General features: G+C 41.0%; 1 protein-coding gene across 1 annotated transcript; it reads right to left on the reverse strand.

Annotated features, from left to right (window-relative positions):
• Positions 1–59: 59 nt before the first annotated feature.
• On the reverse strand, positions 60–20623 carry snrpb (small nuclear ribonucleoprotein polypeptides B and B1). The gene is made up of 7 exons (XM_034164304.1): positions 20479–20623; positions 15005–15156; positions 12033–12144; positions 11801–11953; positions 11599–11728; positions 11387–11521; positions 60–215 (listed from the first exon to the last, which is right to left on the reverse strand). Exons 1-7 carry the CDS (start codon positions 20479–20481, stop codon positions 175–177), a joined length of 726 nt encoding a protein of 241 aa, XP_034020195.1. The 5' UTR covers positions 20482–20623; the 3' UTR covers positions 60–174.
• Between the last annotated feature and the right edge of the window lie 255 nt (positions 20624–20878).

The following is a 20878-nucleotide window of genomic DNA, read 5'->3' on the forward strand; positions in this document are numbered from 1 at the left end:
TTGCTAAATGAAGATTTAGCCATAATTCAACACAAAAAACCCTGAAGTAAACATTATTCCAATCTCAAGAGTTTATTAAAAAAAAAAAAAAAAAAAAAAACAAAGTACAAATTGAAAATAAAACTATACACAGCACAGCCTGAAGGGGGCGGAGCTTCTTGCACAGTCACTCCTTCATGGTCGTGGGGGTGGTCTCATGCCAGGAGGGGGCGGCCCTAAGAGAGCAGAGCAAAGTGGTCACATGTTTGAAGCCACACTGCTGTTATCCAGACATCAGAGCCCTGTTCCATAAAACAGCATTTTACCACATAAACCAGGCTTATTATCCAGGGGATCCAGTTCCAGAAAACAAGCTCAGCACAGCTCAAACTAAGTTACCACAGCAACATATGCTGGCAAACTAACCTGGTCCAGACCTGGCTAATTGTCAGGCTTAGCCTGAGCTGCTGATTAACCAAACTTGTCAACTTTGGGAAATACAGGGGGATTTTTATTTTCATTTTGTTTTTTTGCCATAAATGTGGAGCCTGTCCTTGAGCCCTGTAGACCACCGTGCATTTTTCACCCCTTTCTCATTAATTAGTTAATCCCAATTAACTATCAAATTTGAGTTAGTATTTATTTATTGCACAGTACATAAGAAAAAAAAAAGGAAAAAAAAAAGTCCAGCAGATTCAAGTGCTGCTCTGAAGTCACCTTACAGTCCGAGTTTGAATCAAAATCAAGTAAATTCACACACACAAGGAATTTGATCTGGTGTTATTGGAGCAATAAGAAAAGGAAAAACACTTCTATAAGAAGTAAAAGAGTCAAAGACAGGAATATATTCACTGTTAAATAAACCAAATGTCATGTCATGGGACAGTAGAGTCCAGGAGCAGCGAAGAAGGAATTTATAGAGCCAAATCACAACAAAGACACCTCAAGGTGCTTCACACAAGAAAGGTCTAACCTTCCTTTTCTCTCAAAGATTCTTGAGAGGGTAGTTGTAAAACAGCTAACTGATCACCTGCAGAGGAATGGTCTATTTGAAGCGTTTCAGTCAGGTTTTAGCATTTATCATAGTACAGAAACAGCATTAGTGAAGGTTACAAATGATCTTATGGCCTCGGACAGTGGACTTATCTCTGTGCTTGTTCTGTTGGACCTCAGTGCTGCTTTTGATACTGTTGACCATAAAATTTTATTACAGAGATTAGAGCATGTCATAGGTATTAAAGGCACTGCGCTGCGGTGGTTTGAATCATATTTGTCTAATAGATTACAGTTTGTTCATGTAAATGGGGAATCTTCTTCACAGACTAAAGTTAATTATGGAGTTCCACAAGGTTCTGTGCTAGGACCAATTTTATTCACTTTATACATGCTTCCCTTAGGCAGTATTATTAGACGGTATTGCTTAAATTTTCATTGTTACGCAGATGATACCCAGCTTTATCTATCCATGAAGCCAGAGGATACACACCAATTAGCTAAACTGCAGGATTGTCTTACAGACAAAGACATGGATGACCTCTAATTTCCTGCTTTTAAACTCAGATAAAACTGAAGTTATTGTACTTGGCCCCACAAATCTTAGAAGCATGGTGTCTAACCAGATCGTTACTCTGGATGGCATATCCCTGATCTCTAGTAATACTGTGAGAAATCTTGGAGTCATTTTTGATCAGGATATGTCATTCAAAGCGCATATTAAACAAATATGTAGGACTGCCTTTTTGCATTTACGCAATATCTCTAAAATCAGAAAGGTCTTGTCTCAGAGTGATGCTGAAAAACTAATTCATGCATTTATTTCCTCTAGGCTGGACTATTGTAATTCATTATTATCAGGTTGTCCTAAAAGTTCCCTAAAAAGCCTTCAGTTGGTTCAGAATGCTGCACCTAGAGTACTGACGGGGACTAGCAGGAGAGAGCATATCTCACCTGTGTTGGCCTCTCTTCATTGGCTTCCTGTTAATTCTAGAATAGAATTTAAAATTCTTCTTCTTACTTATAAGGTTTTGAATAATCAGGTCCCATCTTATCTTAGGGACCTCGTAGTACCATATTACCCCATTAGATCGCTTCGCTCTCAGACTGCGGGCTTACTTGTAGTTCCTAGGGTTTGTAAGAGTAGAATGGGAGGCAGAGCCTTCAGCTTTCAGGCTCCTCTCCTGTGGAACCAGCTCCCAATTCAGATCAGGGAGACAGACACCCTCTCTACTTTTAAGATTAGGCTTAAAACTTTCCTTTTCGCTAAGGCTTATAGTTAGGGCTGGATCAGGTGACCGTGAACCATCCCTTAGTTATGTTGCTTTAGACGTAGACTGTGGGGGGGTTCCCATGATGCACTGTTTCTTTCTCTTTTTGCTCCGTATGCATCACTCTGCATTTAATCATTAGTGATCGATCTCTGCCCCCCTTCTCGGCATGTCTTTTTCCTGGTTCTTTCCCTCAGCCCCAACCAGTCTCAGCAGAAGACTGCCCCTCCCTGAGCCTGGTTCTGCTGGAGGTTTCTTCCTGTTAAAAGGGAGTTTTTCCTTCCCACTGTGGCCAAGTGCTTGCTCATAGGGGGTCGTTTTGACCGTTGGGGTTTTTCATAATTATTGTATGGCCTTGCCTTACAATATGGAGCGCCTTGGGGCAACTGTTTGTTGTGATTTGGCGCTATATAAGAAAAAAGTTGATTGATTGATTGATTACCAACCCCCAGAGAAAAAACACAGACAGTGGTAGGAAAAAAAAACTCCCCCTGAGGATTTGAGAAAGAAACCTCAAGCAGACCAGACTCGAAGGGGTGACCCTCTGCTTGGGCCATGATACAGACACAAATTACAGAACAAATATACAGGAAATTAATGAGTCTATGCCAGTGCACAGTATGGGAGGGTTGCAGAAGAACATACCCACTCGCATCTCTGGATGGAGCCACACCAAAAACAAAAAACAGAATCAAGCATCAGAAAGACAAGAAATACAGTATAACTTGTCAGCATTAAACAAGGTGATCGCTGGCCACTAGCCCTGAACTTCACTGAAAGACCCAGAATGTAGATAAAGTTGAGGCCGCTGCACGCTCCATTTAATAAAATGAATTTAAAGAGTAAAAAGTGTAGAAACATACTATGTCAGTATGCTAGTCATACAAAAGGGAAAATAAGTGCATCTTAAGTCTGGACTTGAAAGTCTCCACAGAATCTGACTTTTATTGACACAGGGAGATCATTCCACAGAACAGGGGCACGATAAGAGAAAGCTCTGTGACCTGCAGACTTTTTATTCACCTTAGGGACACAAAGTAGTCCTGCACCCTGAGAATGTAAAGCCCGGGCCGGTACGTAAGGTTTAATTAGGTCAGCTAGGTAGGGAGGTGCCAGTCTGAACAATTTTATAGACTAGTAACAGAACATTAAAATCTGATCTCACTGGGACAGGAAGCCAGTGAAGAGACGCCAAAATGAGTGTAATGTGGTCAAATTTTGTTTCGTGTCAAAAGTCTGGCTGCAGCATTCTGAACCAATTGTAGACCCCTAATGCTGGACTGAGGTAAACCAGAAAATAGAACATTGCAGTAGTCCAATCTAGAAGAGATAAATGCATGAATCAGGGTCTCAGCATCAGTCAGACAGGATGGGACAAATCTTCACTATATTTCACAGGTGGAAGAAAGTAGTCCAAGTAATATCTCTAATGTGGAGGTCAAAGGACAACGTAGGATCAAAAATTACACCAAGGTTCCTCACTTTGTCAGTGTGATGTATGACACACGAGCCTAAGTTAAGCGTTAGCTGATCAAATTGATGCTGATGTCTCACTGGACCAAGAACCATCATTTCAGTCTTATCAGAGTTTAAAAGTAGGAAGTTTCTAGACATCCAGCTTCTCACTGATGCAAGATAATCTTCTAAGAATTTTATGTGGATGAGATGACCAGCAGTTATCGGCATGTATAACTGCGTATCATCAACATAGCAGCAAAAGGTAATCCCAAAATGCCACAATATGTGCCCAAGGGGTGCTATATAAAGCGAGAAAAGCAGGGGGCGTAAGACAAACCCTTGTGGAACCCCAAATTTCATATCACTAAGGTTAGAGGTTGTGTTATTGTTCAAAATACAGTGAGAATGACTGGTCAGGTATGACATGAACCATGCAAGGACACTCCCAGTAATCCCAAACTCTAATCCAATTCCATTTTTTTTTTTAGCAAATCTGACAGCCGTTGTTAGCTCAGAGCAAGAGAAAGTTGCATACCACCATCGCTGCAAAAGGTGACTTTAAGCTACCATACAAAAGCATTTATGTGGATTCTGACAGAATTACTGTTTCACATTTGGTGGATTACTCCGCACCCTGACTGCTGTTGGAGCGACAGTGCCTCACGCTAAGCCTTGCCGACCCAATTACCTACATAAAAATAAACCATGCAAATGATGGAATTGGATTAGAACGGGAATAACCCCCTTGTGTCTGATGATTTGCTGACATTCATGCCGTTATACAGTCGCCGATAAAACTTTTTTCCAGAATTTTAGAGCAAAGTGATAGATTTGATATCGGCCAATAGAAGATTAGGTTTCTTAAGTAATGGTTTAATCACTGCAGATGAGAAACATTTAGGAACAGATCCAGAAATTAAAGAAAGATTAATAATTTCCAGCAGTTTTTTTTCCCCTCAAGATGGTGCTGCCGACGCAGCTGCCTGTTACTTCAGCTCTGGCCCTCTTTTACTACATTCGCTACTTTTAATAGTGCTTATTTGTCTTTATTTGCAGTGGGTGGTACCCTGTGCAAGTATGCACATGGTAAACCCACTTTTGTTACTCTTGTGCTTAGCTTTCTGCTTCTTTCGGCACTTTTTGAGGCAGCACGGGGAAATCCCTTTGTTTCCAGCTCTGGACGTCCCGTTGTTTACAGCTGGGATCAGCAGCTTGGACAGACTCTGTACAGTGGGCCTGGCCCCCGCTATGCTGAGCACCTGGACATAATTCCTGCAGACATACGGAAGAGACAGCGAGGCTGCAGAGGTGGACAAACAAAGTGGAGAAGGACTTATCTTCCGTCTGTGGTCATGGGGAATGCAAGGCCTATCTGCAACAAGACCGAGGAGCTAGCGCCGCTAACACGTTTCCAGAGGCTGTATAAGGGCTTTAGTTCATGGAGTCGTGGTTGGATGAACATGTACCGGACTAGGTCATTAACATCGACGGCTTCACACTCATCTGCGCAGACAGGATGCAGGCGGAGAGAGGAAAAGAGATGGGGGGCTTGCCGTTTATGTGTCTCAACATCAGTAAGACGAAGTAGATGGTGATCGACTTCACCCACTGGTGAACATCCAGGGGGAGGACATAAATACTGTGGACAGTTTCAAATACCTGGGTGTTCACCTCAACAACAAACTGGACTGGACTCACAACACTGATGCCCTGTATAAGAAAGGCCAGAGTCGCCTCCACCTCCTGCGGAGACTGAGATCCTTTGGAGTGAGCAGGCCTCTGCTTAAGACCTATGACTCTGCTGTAGCCTCTGCTCTCCTCTATGCTGTCATCTGTTGGGCCCCGGGCAGCACAGAGCAGGAGAGAAAGAGACTGAACAAGCTGGTCAGGAAGTCCAGCTCTGTCCTGGGCTGTCCTCTGGACTCTCTGGAGGAGGGTGTTAGCCAAGTTCAAATCCATCAAGGACAACTCCTCTCACCCTCTGCACCGGACTGTAGTGGAGCTGAGCAGCTCGTTCAGTGACAGACTGAGGCACCCTCAGAGCAAGAAGGAACGATACCACAGGTCATTCCTCCCTGCTGCTGTCAGACTGTACAATAACAGTGAAATAACCACATGCAATAATATGTCCACAAATCACGTGCAACAACTCGTTTACAAATCCCTGCACTAATGTCACCTTACCACATCTAAACTCCATTTCACATATTGTAAAAAAGATGCTATTTGTAAACACATTTGTACCTGTCCATTCTTTAGTACTTTGTCTGCAGAACATGGGTCGACACACACCCCCACAGACTGGGTTCCCTTGTGATTACAACTCTTTTTTTTTACACAAGCGAGATCAGCTGATTTACCCCCCCAATTAAAAAAAAAAAAAAAAAAACGTAGTTGGCTAGATGACGCGTCTTTAGTACTGAGTGTTAGTATTGGGAAAAGACTAAATGTGACTAAGAATGAGCTTTGACACAAGACTAAATTGAAAAATGGGTGACAAAATTAACACTAAGTAGACAGTCTGGCAGGAGAAAATATCAACTAGACATAATTCAAGTTACTGGTTTGTGTGCCCTGACCAGTGGATTTCTCTACCCCTGAATGGAACGTTAAATGGTAAATGGACTTCATTTATGTCGTGCTTTTCCACCTGCATCAGATGCTCAAAGCGCTTTACAATAATGCCTCACATTCACACAATGTCAGGCTGCTGCCATACAAGGCATCGACTACACACCGAGAACAACTACAGGATTAAGGACCTTCCCCAAGGGCCCTTAGTGATTTCCCAGTCAGGCTGGGATTTAAACTGAGGATCCTGTGGTCTCAAGCCCAACGCTTAACCACTAGACCATCAACTCCCCTAACATTCCATCTTTCACCCAATTAAATTTGTTCCATTGAAGAATGGAGGGGAAAAAAAACAACAAAACTATTTGTTGCAAATAATGGCTAAATTAGATCCTTGTCAGCTGATAATATATAAACAGAAAAGGGACTTACATTTTGGTGTTACATGTCACACTCATGAAACAATGGTTTTCTATTCACTGAACATTCCACCCTTCAGTGGATGAACATATCCCAACTACTGCATGAGTCATTCATTCTTTTTCTGCCACTTATCGGGGTCCAGGTTGCGGTGGCAGCCGAAAAGTCCTGTAATTCATCCTGGGGAATCTACAGGCTTTCCCAAGCCACCTGGGAGATATAATCCCTCCAGTGTGTCCTGGGTCTTCCCTAGGACTCTTCTCCCAGGTGGACGTGCCTGAAGACATCATGAGTGAGATGACCAGGGGGCATGCTCACCAGATGCTTGAAGCACCTCAGCTGGCTCCTTTCAATGTTAAGAAGTAGTAGCTCTACTGAGTCCCTCCTGTGTAGCTTCTCACCCAGTCCAGGAGTGAGAGTCCAAATACCTGACAGAGGAATCTCATTTCTGCACTTGTAGCCGTGAGCTTATTTCAATCAATCAATCAATTTTATTTATATAACGCCAAATCACAACAAACAGTTGCCCCAAGGCGCTTTATATTGTAAGGCAAAGCCATACAATAATTACGGAAAAACCCCAATGGTCAAAACGACCCCCTGTGAGCAAGCACTTGGCTACAGTGGGAAGGAAAAACTCCCTTTTAACAGGAAGAAACCTCCAGCAGAACCAGGCTCAGGGAGGGGCAGTCTTCTGCTGGGACTGGTTGGGGCTGAGGGAGAGAACCAGGAAAAAGACATGCTGTGGAGGGGAGCAGAGATCGATCACTAATGATTAAATGCAGAGTGGTGCATACAGAGCAAAAAGAGAAAGAAACAGTGCATCATGGGAACCCCCCAGCAGTCTACGTCTATAGCAGCATAACTAAGGGATGGTTCAGGGTCACCTGATCCAGCCCTAACTATAAGCTTTAGCAAAAAGGAAAGTTTTAAGCCTAATCTTAAAAGTAGAGAGGGTGTCTGTCTCCCTGATCCGAATTGGGAGCTGGTTCCACAGGAGAGGAGCCTGAAAGCTGAAGGCTCTGCCTCCCATTCTACTCTTACAAACCCTAGGAACTACAAGTAAGCCTGCAGTCAGAGCGAAGCGCTCTATTGGGGTGATATGGTACTATGAGGTCCCTAAGATAAGATGGGACCTGATTATTCAAAACCTTATAAGTAAGAAGAAGAATTTTAAATTCTATTCTAGAATTAACAGGAAGCCAATGAAGAGAGGCCAATATGGGTGAGATATGCTCTCTCCTTCTAGTCCCCGTTAGTACTCTAGCTGCAGCATTTTGAATTAACTGAAGGCTTTTCAGGGAACTTTTAGGACAACCTGATAATGAATTACAATAGTCCAGCCTAGAAGAAATAAATGCATGAATTAGTTTTTCAGCATCACTCTGAGACAAGACCTTTCTAATTTTAGAGATATTGCGTAAATGCAAAAAAGCAGTCCTACATATTTGTTTAATATGCGCTTTGAATGACATATCCTGATCAAAAATGACTCCAAGATTTCTCACAGTATTACTAGAGGTCAGGGTAATGCCATCCAGAGTAAGGATCTGGTTAGACACCATGTTTCTAAGATTTGTGGGGCCAAGTACAATAACTTCAGTTTTATCTGAGTTTAAAAGCAGGAAATTAGAGGTCATCCATGTCTTTATGTCTGTAAGACAATCCTGCAGTTTAGCTAATTGGTGTGTGTCCTCTGGCTTCATGGATAGATAAAGCTGGGTATCATCTGCGTAACAATGAAAATTTAAGCAATACCGTCTAATAATACTGCCTAAGGGAAGCATGTATAAAGTGAATAAAATTGGTCCTAGCACAGAACCTTGTGGAACTCCGTAATTAACCTTAGTCTGTGAAGAAGATTCCCCATTTACATGAACAAATTGTAATCTATTAGACAAATATGATTCAAACCACTGCAGCGCAGTGCCTTTAATACCTATGGCATGCTCTAATCTCTAATAAAATTTTATGGTCAACAGTATCAAAAGCAGCACTGAGGTCTAACAGAAGAAGCACAGAGATGAGTCCACTGTCTGAGGCCATAAGAAGATCATTTGTAACCTTCACTAATGCTGTTTTTGTACTATGATGAATTCTAAAACCTGACTGAAACTCTTCAAATAGACCATTCCTCTGCAGGTGAGCAGTTAGCTGTTTTACAACTACCCTTTCAAGAATTTTTGAGAGAAAAGGAAGGTTGGAGATTGGCCTATAATTAGCTAAGATAGCTGGGTCAAGTGATGGCTTTTTAAGTAATGGTTTAATTACTGCCACCTTAAAAGCCTGTGGTACATAGCCAACTAATAAAGATAGATTGATCATATTTAAGATCGAAGCATTAAATAATGGTAGGGCTTCCTTGAGCAGCCTGGCAGGAATGGGGTCTAATAGACATGTTGATGGTTTGGATGAAGTAACTAATGAAAATAACTCAGAACAATCTGAGAGAAAGAGTCTAACCAAATACAGGCATCACTGAAAGCAGCCAAAGATAACGATACGTCTTTGGGATGGTTATGAGTAATTTTTTCTCTAATAGTTAAAATTTTATTAGCAAAGAAAGTCATGAAGTCATTACTAATTAAAGTAATACTCGGCTCAATAGAGCTCTGACTGTCAGCCTGGCTACAGTGCTGAAAAGAAACCTGGGGTTGTTCTTATTTTCTTCAATTAGTGATGAGTAGTAAGATGTCCTAGCTTTACGGAGGGCTTTTTTTTAATAGAGCAACAGACTTTTTCCAGGCTAAGTGAAGATCTTCTACATTAGTGAGACGCCATTTCCTCTCCAACTTACGGGTTATCTGCTTTAAGCTGCGAGTTTGTGAGTTATACCACGGAGTCAGGCACTTCTGATTTAAAGCTCTCTTTTTCAGAGGAGTTACAGCATCCAAAGTTGTCTTCAATGAGGATGTAAAACTATTGACGAGATACTCTATCTCACAGAGTTTAGGTAGCTACTCTGCACTGTGTTGGTATATGGCATTAGAGAACATAAAGAAGGAATCATCCTTAAACCTAGTTACAGCGCTTTCTGAAAGACTTGTAGTGTAATGAAACTTATTCCCCACTGCTGGGTAGTCCATCAGAGTAAATGTTATTAAGAAATGATCAGACAGAAGGGAGTTTTCAGGGAATACTGTTAAGTCTTCAATTTCCATACCATAAGTCAGAACAAGATCTAAGATATGATTAAAGTGGTGGGTGGAGTCATTTACATTTTGAGCAAAGCCAATTGAGTCTAACAATAGATTAAATGCAGTGTTGAGGCTGTCATTCTCAGCATCTGTGTGGATGTTAAAATCGCCCACTATAATGCTTAGCTCAGATAAGATAATTAAGTCAGACAAAAGTTCTGAAAATTCACAGAAATGACCAGGAGGACGATAGATAAATAAAACCGGTTTTTGGGACTTCCAACTTGGATGGACAAGACTAAGAGTCAAGCTTTCAAATGAATTAAAGCTCTGTCTGGGTTTTTGATTAATTAATAAGCTGGAATGGAAGATTGCTGCCAATCCTCCGCCTCGGCCCGTGCTACGAGCATTCTGGCAGTTAGTGTGACTCGGGGGTGTTGACTCATTTAAACTAACATATTCATCCTGCTGTAACCAGAGTCCGACATTGTTTTTGCAAAGTTACACACCGATTCAATGTTAATTTTAGTGACCTCCGATTGGCGTAACCGGGTGTCATTACTGCCGACGTGAATTACAATCTTACCAAATTTACGCTTAGCCTTAGCCAGCAGTTTCAAATTTCCTTCAAAGTCGCCTTCTCTGACCCCCGGAAGACAAATGACTATGGTTGCTTGTATCGCTAACTTCACATTTCTCAAAACAGAGTCGCCAATAACCAGAGTTTGATCCTCGGCGGGTGTGTCGCCGAGTGGGGAAAAACGGTTAGAAATGTGAACGGGTTGGCAGTGTACACGGGGCTTCTGTTTAGGGCTACGCTTCCTCCTCACAGTCACCCAGTCGGCCTGCTTTCCCGGCTGCTCGGGATCTGCCAGAGGGAAACTAACGGCGGCTAAGCTACCTTGGTCCGCACTGACTACAGGGGCCTGGCTAGCTATAGAACTTTCCACAGTGCGGAGCCGAGTCTCCAATTCGCCCAGCCTGGCCTCCAAAGCTACGAATAAGCTACACTTATTACAAGTACCATTACTGCTAAAGGAGGCTGAGGAATAACTAAACATTTCACACCCAGAGCAGAAAAGTGCGGGAGAGACACAAGAAGCCGCCATGCTAAACCGGCTAAGAGCTAGTAGCTGCGCTAAGCTAGCGGATTCCTAAAAACACACAAAGTGAATAATGTGTAAATAATTTAGAGGTGATTCAGCAGAGGGAGTGCTTTAGTTAAGGCACGTGAAGATTACACTGTGAAACAAATCGTTATCTAGGTAACTAGATCAATCTAACTGCACAGATTAAACAGCTAACAGATACAGCAAAACACCGCTGTGCTCCGGAACAGCAAGTGATACAATACCACAGTGAGAGCCAACCACCAGTAGAGGCAAGCAAGAGTACTGGAGTCTATTTCAGATAGTGCGGGCACAAAACACAGTATTCTGGTTTGAGACATTTTGTTGTTGGCTTGAGTTTGGTCTACTCTGACCACAATCTCATGATATCAAATAAACTCGACAGACTGATTGCAAAGCCATCGATTTTACCAGATCACACACTTACCTCTCATGCCAGGAGGCGGTGGCCTCATGCCAGGAGGGGGCATTCCCATTGGAGCTCCCCGTCCTGGAGGGCCAGGAGGCATTCCCATTGGAGGACCCATCGGTGGCCGCATACCAGGGGGCGGGCCCATCATCCCTGCAGGAGAATTAAAAATAGTCATCACAGGACTGGCAGCACACTCACTGTACATCATCAACCCGAACACTTCTCACCTGGAGGTGGAGCTCCGCGGCCCATTGGGGGTGGGGCACCACGCCCAGGAGGATACTGAGTTGGAGGTCCTGCAATACTCGCACCAGCTGCTGCTGCAGCAACTGTACCTCTGCCCTGTGGAGTCATCACCTATGAAACACAGGGGAGACTGTCAGAGGAAGAACAGACAGTATGGACTGAGCAGTGCTCGCCACAGGATACCTGCTGGGACGGCCCACCCACTCCTCTCACAGGCCCCGCCAGGCCTGCTGGAGCCTGAGGCATCGGAGTACCAGCTGGAACACCACGACCTGCTGCACGGCCTACACCGGGTCCCCCAGATACACCTGCCAATGGTACCCGAGCAATGCCCGTCTGAAAGAATTACAAAATCATCATCAACAGTCAGCATAAGTAGGCATCAACCAGTCAGCCGCTCTGAGGTTCAACTTACATCTTTAGGGGGCGGGCCCTCAACTGTCATGGAAACCAGGTTCTCACCCCTGAGCAGGACCAATCCCAAAACCCTCTTCTCTTCACGCTCTGGCTGCTTAGAGTTCTTTGGCCTGCATAGAGAGCAGGGAGGCAAACACATTATCCAACATGCCTCACCGCTCCCCGATTTACTGAAGAAAATAATCAAACACTGACAATAGCATTTGTGAGTTAATGTCACATCTTCTGCAGTTTCACAGCAAAAAAAAAAAAAGGGAGTGCAAAACACCTCATGACTAATCTTTTTTTAACTGAAGAATTTTAACATTTTTACATAAATAGAAATAGGAACAGAAATGTCCCATTCTACAAATTGTTTTTGGGGGATAGAGAACGGCAAACATTGGAATAAATATAGCATTTGATGAAGGATGTTTATTCTGACAATCAATCCGCGAGTACAGATTCAAGAAGGGAATGTTATTCCACCTCTCCAAATCAGATTTTATTTTTGTATTCAGTGGTCTATAATTGACATTATACAACTTTGTGAAGTCTCTATGTAACAAAATTCCTAAGTATTTGATGGATTCTGTGTCCCATTTCCATTTGAAGTGGTCTGTAATGTTTTGGGATTGTAATTTAAAGTTAGGACTTGAGTTTTGTTTATGTTGAGTTTGTAAGATGAAAAAGTGCCAAAGTCTTCAAACAACTGCATCATTTTTGGTAAAGTCTGGGTGGGATTAGATATAGTTATTATTAATAGATAATCAGCAAATAAGGCCAGTTTCTGTTCTTTTCCTGCCAGGGAGTAAAATATCTGTTCTTTGCCTGATCCACCGTCCAAGTGGTTTGATATTTAAGGCAAAAAGGAGTGCAGATACATTACACCCTTGTCTCACTCCTCTTTCCAGTGCTGTTACCTCAGTGAGATCGCCATGAATCTTAATTCTAGCCACTGGGTTGTTGTATAACCCTGCAATTATTTCAATCATATGTTTGTGGAAGCCAAATTTATTTAACTCTTTGAATAGAAAGCACCACCTCACCGAGTCAAACCAAGGTCTCTTGTTGCATTACATGTAACACTCTCCTTATGCAGTCCTGGGCCTGTCTTTGTTTAATGAATCCAGTCTGGTCTTTATGTATCAAAAGTGGTAAAATGATTTCCAGTCTTCTTGATATGATGGACGCAAACAGTATTTAGTCAATATTTCGGACACTAATGGGGCAATAATTATTACATTCTAGTCTGCCCTTTCCTTCCTTTGGGATTATAGAAATTATTGTGTCATTCAATGAAGGAGGGACTGTTTTCTTTTGCACCGCCCAATTAAACATCCTCAAAGTTGGGGTTAGGCAATTTTACATTATCTTGTACCATCCAGGGGTGAACCCAACTGTTCCTGCCATCTTCCCTTTTTTCAGTTTTGTTAATTGCCAGGTGGATTTCTTCTTGGAGAAAGAAGTTTATTATTTTGCTCATCTGTCAACGTCAGTAATTTAGCTGTGAAAGAAAAGCATCTATGTCTTGATCGTTGTCCACAGTGGCTTGAGAATAAAGCTTTAGGTTGTAGTTTTGGAAGCACCGTTTAATTTTGTCTTGTTCATTTTCAATACTATTCAGAGGGTTCTTAATTTTATGAATGGTTCTTTCAGCCTGTTTCCTGAGTTTGTAAGAGACGTTTTAGAGATCTCCCACCTGCTTCATAATACCATTTTGTACATCCATTGTATTTATGTCATCTATTTCTTTCATTTCACTTCAGTTTCATTTCAAATTTGATCTCATCTTTTATATTTTTAGAATGTTCCTGTTCAAGTTTCAATAATTTCTTTTCTAAACTGGCTATTTTGTAAAGATTGGCTTTTTTTTTGATGGGAAGAGATACTTATTTTCCTCCTAATTACTGCCTTAAATGCATCCTAAAGTATTCCTGGGCTGACTTCATAATTATCATTGTGTTCAAAATACTCAGATTGCTTACTCTCAAGCTTTCTTTGATTTTTGGATAACTTAAAATGTTTGTGTTCAACTTCCAGAGAGTGAATCTTCTATTCTTTGCAAGAGAGACTTCCATCAAAACAGGATTATGGTCAGATATTGTACAGAGCTGATTTCACTTTCAAATTAAAAACTGGTTTTAACCATTTTTCATATATTGTATGGGCTAATGTTGCTTATCATTGGCATTCTCACGCACACTTCACCGAAAACGATGGTTAATTGGCTACGTGCGTAAGTGTTAGTGAAAGCTAAGCTAAATTGGATGAAAATTTACAGGGTGATTCCATAATTTTTTCCTCAGAATTGAGTAATTCCATATTTTTTTCCTCTGCTTGGTCTAAAAAAGTAACCGTTACTGACTGCCACAATCTTTTTTTCTTGATTTCTTATAGTGTTTCTTAAAGCCAGAAAGTTGCCATTTGAAATGACTTTAGTTTTGTGTCATGTATGTGATCTGCTTTTTTTCTACAAAATTAAACAACTGAATTAACATCCTCCGAGGCCGGTGATTACATAATTTTTGCCAGGGGTTGTAATAATGGCTCAGGGTTTGTTGGAAAAACTGAGTAATTTTAACATTATGTTATTTTTAATTTTTCTTTGTGGCTCATGAGACTAAACAGTGTGACAAACATTTTGTGGAAATGGCTACCTGACAAAGAATGTCATCACATGATTCCCTGCATTAGTTTGTACACATTTGAAACAATAAGAAATATGATTTAGGGTGGCACGGTGGACTAGTCGTTAGCATTGGGTTTTTTTGGCAGCAAGAAGGACGTGAGCTCGCTTGTCCCTTTTATGTAGGGTTTGTCACACGCTCTACCTGCCACATGGGGAACATCCACTAGCACCATCCACTTGTCAGTGTCATGCAGCCAAGGCTTACTGTGGAATATTACCATGAATCAACAAGTGCACTTTAGTCAACCAATCGATGCAAGAATCCTTTGTTGCTGTAGCCCCAATGCAGTTGAACTTACTTTATCTTCCTGAATTCATCGCAGTCACACAGGATCAAGTTCATGTGTTTGTCAAAGGCTTTGAAGGTCCCAATAAAGATGCGCCCATCCTGCAGGATGCACCTCATCCTGAAGTCAATGTGCTGCAGCATCTTGCTGCTCTTCCCCACCGTCTGTAACGACCAACACACAGTAAGTACAAACCCATCGCAGTTTCTATTCTAGCTGCTGAACAAGTCTGGAAGTCGCCATGTTTGTGAAGATCCTAAAAAGAAAAACCATGAAGTGCAGGTCATTTCAGCATCTCTCTAGTTTTTTGACTGTGTTGTTAAGGTGGTCATAATTGCTGCATTCCTCCATTTAATTCATGATTGAAATGTAATCAGCATGCACACTACAAAAACTTTTACTCAGACTTAAAGCAGGACGGGAGAGGAAAGTGAAACTCAATTTATTTCATTTATATAGTGCCAAATCACAAAAGAGTTGCCTTAAGGTGCTTCACACAATTAAGGTCTAACCTTACTAATCCAGAAAAGTGACCAATCACAGTGACATGTGTGACCAAAAGGGGGTGAGCACCTAGTGACTCTTTTGTTTTTCACCACTTTCATCCCTGAATATGAGTTGTGATTCACTTTTGTGTGGATTAAAGTTACTAACTGGGACTCCTGTCTTGTTGCAACAAAGAAACGAGAATCGTCCTCCGTTCTGTTCACACAGCTCCAAATGTTGTGCGGCTCTCTGACAAGTCAAGATATAACGACAGAATCCAGTCTGAATTAACTTCAAAGCAAAACACCTTTTGTTTATTTTTATTTACGTCCAGAGATCAAGGATACAGTAACTAATTTCAAATTTATTTACTTTAAGACTCAAGGAAATACATAGAAAACCTGTAAAGCCTACCTTTAGTACAAAATTCATGAGGTATCGATAAGGGAATCGGCTCGATAAGCAGAATCGATAATGGCATCGATTGATAATCTTATCAATACCCATCCCTAATCAAGATTAAGCAGGAGCTGGCTTAACCATTCACATTTCTGGACATTTTATCTCAAGAGTCAAATACTAATTGTTTGGGATTACATGACAACTCAGTTCTCACATATTCAAAACATGCTTGGAGTGAGGTATCTCATTTAAGACAACATTATGCATCTTTGTGGAATAATACTGCTATACGAATTGGAAAAAAAAAACTGTCACTTGGAAAAAGTGAATTGAAAAGGGAATTACTAAAGTTGGTCAACTTCATAAACATGGTGTGATAATGTCTTTTGAGGGAATCATTCAAAAATATAGGTTGGAAAGGAGAGGGAATCTTTGGAAGTATTTACAATTGAGAGACTGCATTATCAAAGGCAAATTTACTCACGAAATAAACCCTGTAGTGGAGTATTGTAAACTAACTATTGGAGTGCAAAAAGCAGCTCTATTTTACAAAGTTTTCATTAAGTTAAGAAAGGACATGTGTGATAATTTCAGAGTTGTTTGGCAAAGGGACCTGGGTTGTAATATAAATAAAGAAGAATGGGATAGGATACTTTTGCATTCTTGTAAATATATAAAGGAGGCTAGAGGACAGTTTACTCAATATAAACTTTTGCACAGATGGTACTACACACCATCTAAACTTAAAAGAATGGGGATTATGGTGAATGACAAATGCCGGCAGTGTCACTTAGGCCCTGGAACCTTCCTGAAAAGTTTACCCCTTTTGGGAAAAGGGTTTAGAATGTTGGAAAGGTGGATTGGCAAAACAATACCCAGGTCACCAAGATTATGTTTACTAGGAGATCAGTCATTAATTCCAGGAATTACAAAATATGAATATGTGGTCTTGAAGACAGGAGTCATGACAGCAGCACGGGTAATTTTAACAGTGTGGAAGGATCCCTCTCCTCCAACTTTTGATAGATGGATATCACAATGTCATCTTCCCATGAGTTTTCTCACCGCAGCTGCTTGGAGTCTGGAGTTTTCTGCCTACTGTGTGTGCACATGTGCGGGAAAAGCGTTAGTAAATAACAGCGATCCCTTACAGGCATTGACATTAAACTTTTTAGTGTACTTGTCCATAGCACAAGTAACCCTGGTGATTTATGTGTCCTATAGGAAAAGCTGGTTGTCCAGACAAGTGAGCGCCACAGGCGAGAGTCGCGCGAAGCGCATGTCACCTAGGGGTGTCTGAGGGCATGCTACTGTGTAAGTACTGAAATGACACTTTCATAAATTGCTTCTCTCCTGTGTGGGTGGTAAAACTGAATTTCCAAAAAATAAATTTTATTACACATTGCATGCACAGCCTCTGCCTTTTAATCTGTTAACCAAGACATAGCTCATGTTTCTCTCCTGCAATTGTTTATAATTGGGGAAAAAAATTTAAATAATTGGTACATGCCAATATGCATCTGCTTCTCTCCTGTGTTTTCTGAATTCATGACTGTTCAGTGCATGATAATTTGCCAGTACGTATTTTGATAAAGCAAATCAAATTCTTTTATTTCAACATTTAAAAATGACGCATTGGTCTGCAATTGAAGGAAAATCCTGAGACATGGAAGTATATTGTGTTGTCCTCTTCCTTGGGCCACAGATAATCCTGTGTCCAGCTCCTCACAAACTTCCTCTCTCTTCATACCTCTTCTATGAAGCTTCTACACTTGCAGGGGTTGATGCTTTGTGTTTGACTGGTGTTTCCCTGGTATCTGGCCCGGTGTTGGAGGTTTTAGAAAAGACATTCTGTTCAATATATTCTTCAAAAGGCGTGTTAATCGATGTGATGTTCGTTATCTAATGTTTCCCTCCACAGCATCTTGCAACAAGATGCTGTGAAGGCACACTCCATACAGTGGTCTCGTGCACACATGATACAGGGTTCTCCCCAGAAATGTTTAGTATAGCGGTGCTGTTGGTAATTATCACCCGAGGCGGCACGCTGAGTCATTTTGACAGGTTTTAGATACATTGAAAGCAAGAATAATAGACAAAAAAAAAAAAAATACACTTATGTTGTAATATCAAAGTTCTTTGTATTTTTCTGCCTATGTTAAGAAAATAAATGACACTGAAAAGTTTAAAAACAATATTTGATGGACATAACATTTGCTCTTTTCTGTGCAGAGTTTCTGTCATGTTGACAGTTTCGCTTTTATTTATTTATTTTACATTTGAGTGGAATTGCATACTTAATAAAAAAAGAAAGAAACAATATAACGCCCGCTGCCGACATGCGTCATGAATTCCTGCGCAAAAGGTAGTTCCCAGATAATTGTGATATATTCCTGTGAGATAGTGAGTAAATCTCACCTAAATCAATTCTAAAATTTACCAGTAATAAAATTATAAAGAGAACTGAAGTTTTAAGAGCGGCCATAATAAATGTTTAAGAAACTTAAACTTTATGAGCATTGTAAACATTGACACAATGGAGCTTCATGTGGAAGAGTTCAGAAAGATACCATTGATATGGAGTTAAAATTGCCTCATTAATATTTGTAAATGCACGCAGGGTGATCTACGAATAATCATTGATTTGCAAATGTGTTCAGATATCCACAAATGCAAATTTCATATTTGTAACTTGTAAATTGTTCTTTGCAAATAATGTTGTATTTGCAAATATAAAACTTAATTTGTAAAAAAAAAAAAAAAATTACATTTGTAAAACTGGAAATTGTATTTGTGAATTGAGTTTCAGCATTTGTGGATCATCAATTACACACATTCATCGCTTTCCTCTGACGTAATTTTGAGACATTCTTTTCGCGAACACAGATCCACAAACAAATGCCGACTGATTCACAAATACACACGCACACTGGATATCCACTAGATGGCAGTGTGGTTCCATTCATTGCTGTTGCAAGCTGAATTATTTTTTAAAATGATGTGTCCGCAGATTTCATCATGGGAAAGGGGGCAGGGGTGTTAGTGTTGTACTCTTTAACGCAGTGGTTCAAATAAGCATATTAAACAGCATTGCGCCTGTGCATGCTCTGTGACACAGACATGCTGCAAAATTCTTCTTTTAAAAACTTGAAAGTTCTAAAAGTTGCTACATTTAGCTAAGCTTTGCACAGGAGCCACACAGCATCACCTCAGCAACCAACCAGTACCGCTTTACGACAACTGTCGCAACAGCCAGGCTCCACGGATCCGAGGAAACTGATTTGTATCTGTAACACACAGATCAGTGTAAGCGGACTTACAAAACTCGCATTGTCGCAAAAAAAAAAAAAAAAAAAAACATTTTAAATACTCAGTAACGATCACGATTAAAGAGTCATCAGGGAGCATATAGTTTCAGTTTACCACATCAATGAATGGAACCACACTGCCATCTAGTGTGCGTGTGTATTTGTGAATCAATCGGCATTTGTTTGTGGATCTGTGTTTGCGAAAAGAATGTCTCAGAATGACGTTGCAGAGGAAAGCGATGAATGTGTGTAATTGGTGATCCACAAATGCTGAAACTCAATTCACAAATACAATTTCCAGTTTTACAAATGTATTTTTTTTTTTTTTTTTTTTTTTTTACAAATTAAGTTTTATATTTGCAAATACCAATTTACAAATATGAAATTTGAATTTGTGGATATCTGAACACATTTGCAAGTCAATGATTATTTGTAGATCACCCTGTGTGCATTTACAAATAATGAGACAATTTTAACTCCATAGATTGGAGTGTTTTGATGACCATTTACAGTTGAAGATGAAAGACTTGGGTGTTAACTTGGTGTTAAAGTCAGAACAAGAAGCTGCACTGAAAGATCAATCTGGGACAAAGACACATTCTGTGTTGTTGCTCCAACGAGAGCGGCACCCTGAGCAGGATGGAGAAAGTAGTCCAGCAGCTCAGTCTGTGGGCGCGAGCTGTCCCACGATAAAATAGAGGCACTATGAGCAGGGTGCAAAAGAGCTTGTCTACGTTTTGCTTCCGGAAACACGAGTCCGACGTGTGGTTTTTGTCGTACAGTTTCAGCTGGAGCCGAATACAACGATTGAAAACATCGTTCAGTGTCCGCCCAGCTTAACCGGAGCGTTGTGACGTCATCACGCATGCGAGCAGGCGCTGTTTTAGCAGGATCTTGAAAATCCCCATTCTAGAAGTGTCCGTCACAGTAGACTCTTGGAGAAACAATTTAAGGTCCAGTTAGACTGTTTAAATACTGGAGCAGTTCCTGAAGTGTCCAAGCTAAGAACATCCGAAAACAAAAATACACGCGTTAGTCTCTAAATGTGGTAGACCCGGATACAATAAATAGTTTCTGGTCCTAACCACGACACGAAGACATTTTGTGCAGTGGTAAAGCCCACCACGATGACCTATTTTAAACAACTTAATATTTATCGCTGAACAGATCGACGTCCCTCCGACGTTCATTCAAACACAATGATAAAAAGGCTCCTGCTGGGTAAAAAAAACAATAACCTATCAGCTCCAAGATGAGAAACCAACACCAAACCGGACAAACAGAACTCACCATGACTGCGTTTGTGATGGAGAAGATTCGGACTGGATTCAAAAAATAAACGCAACAAACAAAATTCAAGGCGCGAAGACACCGCTGGGCCTTTATGGAGCAATCAGAGGAAGTGACGACACGACCAACCGGTGCGTCTTCTTCTTCTTCTTCTTTAATGGGAGCGAGCGTAGCGCCACTATCTGGACAGTCAGCGTACCAGCAGGAATAAATAACTAACAAGAAGTAAATGGGACAGTTCTTTTTCTGCCCCTTTTGCTGTGACAGTATTTTATCTCCTTTTCTGTTTCGTATATCTTTGGATGATTTGTCAGTACAGCTGAATGGATCTGACACTGGGTGTGATCAGACGCGTCACCAGACCTCAGTCTTGGGGGGCGCAGATGAAATCCATGGAGAA

Source organism: Thalassophryne amazonica, chromosome 3 (genome assembly GCF_902500255.1).
Source record: "Thalassophryne amazonica chromosome 3, fThaAma1.1, whole genome shotgun sequence".
NCBI classification, from domain to species: Eukaryota; Metazoa; Chordata; class Actinopteri; order Batrachoidiformes; family Batrachoididae; genus Thalassophryne; species Thalassophryne amazonica.

Coding starts and splice junctions, on each gene's coding strand:
- snrpb (XM_034164304.1), bottom strand. Junction 12,145..15,004: donor GATGAATTCAGGAAGATAAA/GTAAGTTCAACT, acceptor CTCTCTATGCAG/GCCAAAGAACTCTAAGCAGC. Junction 11,729..11,800: donor TGGGTGGGCCGTCCCAGCAG/GTATCCTGTGGC, acceptor TGTGTTTCATAG/GTGATGACTCCACAGGGCAG.